At 37.7% G+C, this 8,259-nt stretch overlaps 1 protein-coding gene across 1 annotated transcript; it reads left to right on the top strand.

The window, feature by feature from the left end:
* The first annotated feature begins 1,498 nt into the window (after nt 1–1,498).
* Nucleotides 1,499–5,518, top strand: LOC124362235 (zinc finger protein Noc). The gene is made up of 2 exons (XM_046816570.1): nt 1,499–1,800; nt 4,129–5,518. Exons 1-2 carry the CDS (start codon nt 1,714–1,716, stop codon nt 5,287–5,289), a joined length of 1,248 nt encoding a protein of 415 aa, XP_046672526.1. The 5' UTR covers nt 1,499–1,713; the 3' UTR covers nt 5,290–5,518.
* The last annotated feature ends 2,741 nt before the right edge of the window (nt 5,519–8,259 follow it).

An 8,259-nucleotide genomic window follows, 5' to 3' on the forward strand; every position in this document is an offset into this window, starting at 1 on the left:
TAAGCTGTTTATCTTGCTACAATGATTGCAGACTCACTCATGCCTTGGCTGACAAAATGTGTTTTTCTTCTGTTAGTTTTAGTAATGAAGTAAGTTTTAAAAATAGTTCAATATTGCGTAACTTAATGTAATTTCCATTCTAGTGTTACTTATACAAGTGATTTCCGTGCACTATTATGTTCAAGAAATACTCATGTAATAAAATGAAGTTCTGTAATTTTAATGTAATAATGATAAATTATGATACAATTAATTATTAATATTCTTTCTTCACACTCTGGACATTTTATTTTACCGTTACTCGCCATCAGATATTCTATACAGTACAGTTTAAAACATATTTGCTACTAAATCTTTTAATCGAATTGTAGTGTCCCATGAAAGATACTGGATATGCAGACGTCATCTACATTAAATTTAAGGACTATTTGTTCGTAAATGTGTTCAACTTCCAAAGGGAGTGAGTAGACTAAACACCGACTTCCAGGAAACACGATGCGCGCATGAACATTTTGTGATTGTACACCCTGTAAAATAACGGATTCTAAGTCAGTATCACTATTTGATTCACGTGTTTAAATTTGCGTTTTCAGGTGAACAATTGAGTGAAGTACGATGTTTTATACACGATCCATAAGCACGGCACGGTGGTGCAACCGAGTTTTGTAGATAACGTAGCTGTAGGAAGTGTTATTTCAATGCGAATGTAGAGTTTAGTTCTGTCTCCTTTCTGTAGTGCTGTGTGTGAATGATCCAAAGAGTTCTTTTAGAACGTCTTCATCGTTGACTGGGTTTAGATTTATTCAGATGGACTGTAGAAATTTCAGAAGTCAAGTCTGAGACAGTGTCGGATTTCAGACAATCGACAAAACTTTCAGCTTTTCCGGAACTACTTTCAACATAGGCTAATGAAAATAGCTATTCTTATAGTTGAATGTAATAGTCTATAACGCTTGGTAGCCACACTGGCCTTTTCATGTTACACAAGAGTAGACCTACTATAATCTCCGTGCGATCTAATCAAAATCTTCTCGTAGTTACCGAGTAACGATCTTACCTTTTTTTTTCCTTGGTAAAAAGCTATCGTATTGGGAACGAATGGTGGATTAAATAAGGAAAATTCTTTCTACTTGTAATAAATTCCACATCTCGCAGCAGGACAGAGATTCTTGTACCTTGGAGTGACGTGGTGCGGCACGGCTATCCTGACCCATTAGCTCGGTCGGGCGAGAAGGAGAGATGTCACAATTAATCGAAAGCTCTGTTCTGCCTGGAGCCTGTCGGCTGTTTGTTGTGACTCGGCCGTGAGCGGAGCGCGGCGGTGTGGCGGTGAGAGGAGAGAGAGAAGAGAACCAGCTGCGATCCATCACCGGCCATGGGCTACTGATTAAGGAGGGGGAGGGGGCCGTCGGCGACTCAAAGCTGTCAACATCACTAGCGCCCTGGGTGGTACGGCTGACACGATGGAGGGGTGGTATCTTGTGGGGGGGGGGCGACACTAGCGCTCTCGCCCCTCGCCGTGACGCTCGTGTCTCAGACCGCAGCTAGTCGTCGACCACAGTGGTTCTAACAGCGATACTGGATTGACGCGATCAGTGAACTTTCACAATATATTTTTATTTTATTGTTGAGTGATTAATGACTGTTTTATTGTACATTTAGTGTTGTGATTTTGATTTCGTGGGATTTCCTTGTACTTTCTGTGAGTCCCCAATGGTTGTTTTGGAGAGCGGTGGAATCATGAACTCGGGCAGTAACCAGTACCTGCAGCCCGACTACCTTTCTCCGCTTCCGACCACGGTAAGCATTTATTCTCTAATTATTAATAACGAAATTTTACTATTTCATAATATTTTATGTAAACGACTGCCCTGTTTCATTAACGAAGAATATAAACTCACGTAAGATTCTGAACGAACGACTTTTCGCTGAATATAATTTATTATTTTACAAACTTAATACAAAAAGAGAACCTATTTTCTGTGTATTTGGACAATTTAAAAATTTTATTATCTTCGCGAGAGTAATTTCATTTTTAAAATGAACTCATAGTAAAAGTTCAAGTTCGGATAACTTATTATAATATTTTTTCATATTTCAAATGACATAAATGTATATCAAATAATAAGCTATCGATCTATTAATATTATTTTGAGTTGAATCACTCATTCATATATAAATGTACCGTTTAAAACAGAAAAATATAACGGATTCTTGATTTTTGGGATTTTTCGTACTTTATACCATTTAGTAACATTGTCAACACTCAGAAATATATTTAAAAAATGCATTGTTAATCGGTTTTTGAGTTTCTGTTGGAATTTATTTTTCTTTTTACAAAATTATGCCAAATCGTCGCAAATATATTTGACATAAATGCAAATATATAGCGCGAACCTTGCGTTAATAAAACTAAAGAGTGGTATCATTTTAAAACATAATATAGCTCAGAATATTATTTAGCATATATTTAACTTTAAATTGTTATAGAGTTTACAAGTTTTACTTAAGAATTATTCTTCACAGATAGTGTAACAACATAATATTGGTTAACCTTATAGTTATTAAAAAAAATTAAATAATACAATTTGTAAAGTTAGTTAAATGAATCATCCAAATTAACGTCCAGTGTATAATGTAGGTTACTATCGTTCTAAATTAAACAGATATTGCTCCTATTAACCCCGGTTTCTGTTTAAAATATTATTTTTGTGGTTTTAAACCAGTACGCAAGGTTTCATCCGAGTGGACTTTTGGTACACCGACAGTCGGCCGCAGTGAATGCCTGCGTAGCGGCTAGATTCCTGGGCTAAACGCTCCGTTGCCAGCCGGTACTAGTCTGACGCCTATAAGTTTTACATATCGTTGATTTTAATCTTTTTACAAACAAACTTTTTTACTTTTCAAAGTAATTTTGCTTTTATAATGTGATAAACAACGTTTTTAAAACTTTTCTAAATTTGTGTACTTTCAATAATTTTATCGTTCTTTGGTTACATGGAGTTTAAATTTTAAAAGTATTCGTTGAGTGTTATAATTTTAAATGCTTATAATTGATATTTTAAATTAGATTAGCAATATTATAACTATCGTTTTCAAAACTGTATTTTATACTCAAAATATTATTAGTGAATTCTGTTGGAGGCAGATGAGCTAAATTAAATTAAATATAAAGTCTTGGTTACGACAGGCAGAGTAAGAACCAGTGGCTTTTTTACTTTTCCTGTTCTTTCTTAAACTCAGTGTATTAGTCCTTTAATAAGCTTACAAATTATTTGCAACTTTTAGTGTTAGTATGAAATATATTAATAATACCTATTTCTACTATAAAATATTTAATTTCAAGTACATTGTAAAATAATATGGTTTCCTGTCTTTAAAATATATCATTTGATTAAAATTATTGTTACAATTTACTTAACTTTAGTGAGCTAAATAGTAGAAAACGTAAAAAATATGTTTATTAGAAGAATCTTAAAGTATTTGCGTATAACTCTTTAAATTTTTATATTTGTTTTTTTGTAGATTTATTAAGATAAATTAATGTAAGTTGATTAGTGTATTTTTTGAGGAAGCTAAAACAACATAGTTCAGTATAATTGTTAATTATCACTATTTTTACTACCTTAAATAGTATCCTATAAACATACAGTATTTTTTTTAAATTGCAGTACCTTTATTTTAACTTTTTTAAATATAAAATCTCCTTTACATTAAAAACAGTATAATCACAACGTTTTTAATGATTCCAAATTACTTGAGACGATTAGGGTTTTAACATCCTTAGACCGATAAAGAAAGTAAAATTCCTCATGTCAATTTGTACTGTTTAGAAGGTCTGAGTGATGAATTAAATGGGAATGACAGATATTGGAATGGCAACAAATCAATTCAAGAATATTGTATTGAATTATAACTTATAAGCTGTTGATAAAGTTATGTAATTGTGCGAATAAACTTGACATTGTACTGTCGATTCTAATGAGTATTTGAGTAAGAGGATTACTTCATTATCCTCTTGTTTACAGGATAGTTAGTTAAATATTGTTTTGGTCTTCAACATGTGTATTCCAGTACTAAAATAGTGTAGTGTGGTAGTCTACATGTAATGTTTCTGTCTTGTTGCAGTTGGATGCCAAGAAGAGTCCTCTGGCGTTGTTGGCGCAGACATGCAGTCAGATCGGTGCCGACTCGCCGCCCTCGAAGCCGCTGCTCTCGGCGCTCGAGAAACCCAAGAAGACGTCGGGAGTGACAGATCGCACCAGCCCTGCCAGTGCCAGCAAGACCTCCGAACAGACCAAGTCCCAGGAGCCGCGACTGGCTTTCAAGCCCTACGAGAACAACGTACTGACTCGCAAGAGTGAGACACCACGGCCCTCCTCCAAGAGTCACGAGTCATCCGAGGAGAAGAGGAAGACTCCGAGCAGAAAGTCTGCGAGCCCGAGTCAGAACGATAAGTCCTCCCCGGCACCGGCACAAGAGTCAAAGTCAGTGTCACCCGCCAACAGCGGTGCCAGTCCCATCATCCGGTCCGGCTTGGAGATCCTACAAGGACACCCCAAGGACATGCCGTTGGGCACCTTCAAACCTCCTAGCCTCACGTCTCTCTCTAGTCTCGGGTCTTGCTGCCCTCCCGGCTTGGAAGCCACAAACCCCGCTTTCCGCCCACCTTTCGCCGGTGGCCCGTTCTCTCCACACCACGCCGCCATGTTGGCAGGATACCCCTCAGCGCCGGGCCCCTACGTCAGCTTCGCTCGCGTCAAGACTGCAGCAGGCGGAGAAGCCTTAGTGCCCGTCTGTAAGGATCCTTACTGCACCAACTGCCAGCTGAGTATGCACAGCGCACTCCTCACCGGCGGCACGTGTCCCAGTGGGTGCACACAGTGTGACCACCAGAAGTACAACCTCGCTGCGGCCGCCGCCTTATCAGGCCTGGTGCCGCCACCACATCCCCTTTCCTACCAGTTGGGAAGACCCTACATCTGTAATTGGATCGCGGGCGAAACCTACTGTGGCAAGAGATTCACTACTTCAGAAGAGCTCCTCCAGCACTTGCGTACCCACACAGCCTCCGCCGAGACGACGGCCTCCCTGCTGAACCCTCTTCGCTACCCGAACCCTCCCCTCAGCCCACTCTCCGCCGCCCGCTACCACCCGTACTCCAAGCCCGGCCTGCCCGCGTCTCTGGCAGCTTCCCCCTTCAGCGCCTTTAACCCCACTTTGGGCCCGTACTACTCACCTTACGCCCTCTACGGCCAGAGGTTGGGTGCTGCCGCCGTCCACCCCTAACTGTAATAGTGCTCAGCGACTCTGTGATACCATACTGTACAGTGCTGTTCCCCAAAGATACCAGACAGTAGATTGTGTTGTGGTTGCTAACTTCGTGCTGTTGTGTTACTCTCTCAATACTCGTCTCGAATTGGGTTTGTTCTTGTATATTATTGTAAATATTATAAACATTTATCTAAACTGTTGAGTTCTATCGTCTGCTTTATTAAATGAAAATGTTGTTTTGAAACATGCTTAATTTATTATCTCCTTGTTTGTACGATTCATAACAAATCCATTTTATATAAGTCAATAATAATACTTGATAATCTGATTGTACTACATCCAAGAAAGAAAGAGGTACTAAATTTAATTGTTGTGAATACATATTTAAAAGTATCTTTACTACGCCTGTTTTCTTTTTACCCTACCAGGCTAAAAATATTTATAAATAAATGATCCTCGCTTAAACAATATGATTTTGTAGAACAACTTATAGTCCTTTTTTTGTAGAAATAAGGATTGTTACTGTTTTCACAATAAAGTTAATAAATTCAAAACATATGATGCAATCATAAACTGATCACAGTTTTTAAACCCGCCAAGTATACAAATTGTCAATTTTATTTTGATCATCTATAGTTGTACCAAATACATAGTATATGTTAGCAGAATGCATACCACTTGAGGACCCTATGTTGAAATGCATTCTGGTTTATGAAATTGTTGGTGGTATCGAGTGGTCCTGTCAGTAGATAGTAAATACGAATATATGAAGATGGAAGGTCGAGTGACCCTGATTCCCCGGCAATCAGCTGTGAGTGACAGACCATCTGTCAGTCAGCTATGTGTCGGCAGCGGCCGCGGCAGGTATTCATGTTCGGAAAGGGCAGCCAGCGCGCCCTCGCGTCAAATGTTGCAACACTGGTTATTTATGATGCCTTGTCAGCGGCATGATTAATTCCCAGACCTGGCGTGGTAATGAATGGCGGTAAACAGGTCTGCCAGCTGCTGCGACCACTCCGCCATCTGGCGGCGTCCGTCCTGGCAGAACCGCGGACAGCCACCACTCACATTATTGCTGCAGCTTCACCTTCCTTGCCAGTTCTTCTGTGAACGTAACCTCTTTACGGGAGGATTTACAATGAGTGCTTTATCTTTGTTCGTTGATAAAAACGTTACATAGATATTATACACAACCTATTTTAAGAAAAGAGAAGGACTACTTCAAGTAGATGGGCTTCTGTTAGTTATCTTCGCCCACTTCCACTAATCATTTGGAGTTCTTACTCAATGAAAGGGGTCAAATTAGCATGAGGTAAACAGCAATAAACTAATTTAATCGCTACACTGAGAACACACCAACTAATACTAATAACTTTGTATTCCGTGAAGCCTTTCGTTAGAAAGGCTATCGTCATCAGATACATCACATTAGTATTGCTTGGTGTGTTCTTAATGTAGTGATCAAACTATGAATAGCCAATACAAGCTCCATATTCACCGAGTGATAAACTAAACTATTCAGGTCAAGAGCACAATTTGAATTTGAATTTTTGTCAATTCTAATATTCACAATTCCTTAATATTCTAAGGTTCACAAAAACGTTATTGCCACACAAAAATAAACTTACAGATAGTGCCATATGCTATGCACGTTAACAATTATAATTTTATGAATTTGAGATATCCAAAGTGCAGTTGGCCATTTCAGTTGAATTGAAATTTGGGATCGAAACCAAGCGCTTTTCAACCGCCCTGCTCCAGCCCCGCTCTTTGGGGCCATTCCATGTTAGAATAGGCACTTGCTCCAAACACAAGCAAAAGGCACTAAGTTGTCCTCAATCGTAGGGTTGTATAAGCCTGCAGCGTATTGCGCTGTTATGACGCAGTTTACAAAATTAATATTGCCATTGCCACAACATTCTACTAATTTTTTATTATTGTGGATATATTGGAACTAAATATGTATCACTGTTAGAAAGTTTACTATACTTAAAGATAGATTAGGCTTATGTTTGAAGAAAAGTTCAAAAACCTTTTAATAGGGTTATATTTCGATCAGGCCTGAAGTACGTTGATGAAAGTATTATTTGTTATTAGTGTTAAGTGAAGTTATCAATGAACATATTTAGCAAGAACTGATTGTAATTCGCATTAGTCACAGTAACATGTACGAAAATTTTAATTTGTAAGTGTATTCATCCCTTTTTTCGTATAGGTGTTTGTCAAGGTTTAAAACAATTTAAAATATCACAAATTAAATAATTTAACTGATTTATTACCTATTACTGGCGTGAAATAATTCTCCACACAAACCAATCTCTCTTGCTGCAGCGGTCATGAAACAGGAGTTGACATCTGATCAAATTAATTTTTAGTCTCTACAACAGAATACGTTTTTCATATTGGAACCAAGTTCTAGCAAGTAATGATGGAATCCAAATCAGCAGTTTAAAATCCAGTAGCAATTTCTCGAGAACAATTTCAGCTGTAGAATGCATTTATTCCTCAAACAAACCAGCAGGAATTTAAATTATTCAAATGAAAAACGTGTTATTAAACACTAAATTTATGGAAACTACTCCTCCATAATCCTTATACCTATTCTGTATTGTCATAGTGGTGCCAAAAGTAATGGCAACCGACTTTATTAAAGCAAAAATATAATTCTCAAGTTAGACAAACCTGCGCAACCAGGTTGAATTCACCCTTCTCAGCCAATGTTTAATTGTTATACATAAAATCAACAATACCATGGAATACAACAATGTAATGAAAATACTACATTTCTTGAAAATATTTATTAATTTTGGGGTTTGCAAGTTAATGGAATTAAGTATTACAGGTAATTCTGAATAGAATGGTATACAGTCCCTAAAGAATAAAGTTTAAAAGTAGAATGAAAATGATTTAGAATATTAGTACCAAGTCGAATATCTATTATTTAAATAATTTTTGCACACAGCATCTTCCATCTTATCGCAAAAC

Source organism: Homalodisca vitripennis, chromosome 5 (genome assembly GCF_021130785.1).
Source record: "Homalodisca vitripennis isolate AUS2020 chromosome 5, UT_GWSS_2.1, whole genome shotgun sequence".
Taxonomy (NCBI): Eukaryota; Metazoa; Arthropoda; class Insecta; order Hemiptera; family Cicadellidae; genus Homalodisca; species Homalodisca vitripennis.

Excerpts from the sequence above, each read along its gene's own strand:
- LOC124362235 (XM_046816570.1), top strand. The coding sequence starts at position 1,714 with ATGGTTGTTTTGGAGAGCGGTGGAATCATGAACTCGGGCAGTAACCAG. Across the intron at positions 1,801-4,128 it reads TTTCTCCGCTTCCGACCACG|TTGGATGCCAAGAAGAGTCC; the intron begins GTAAGCATTTAT and ends GTCTTGTTGCAG.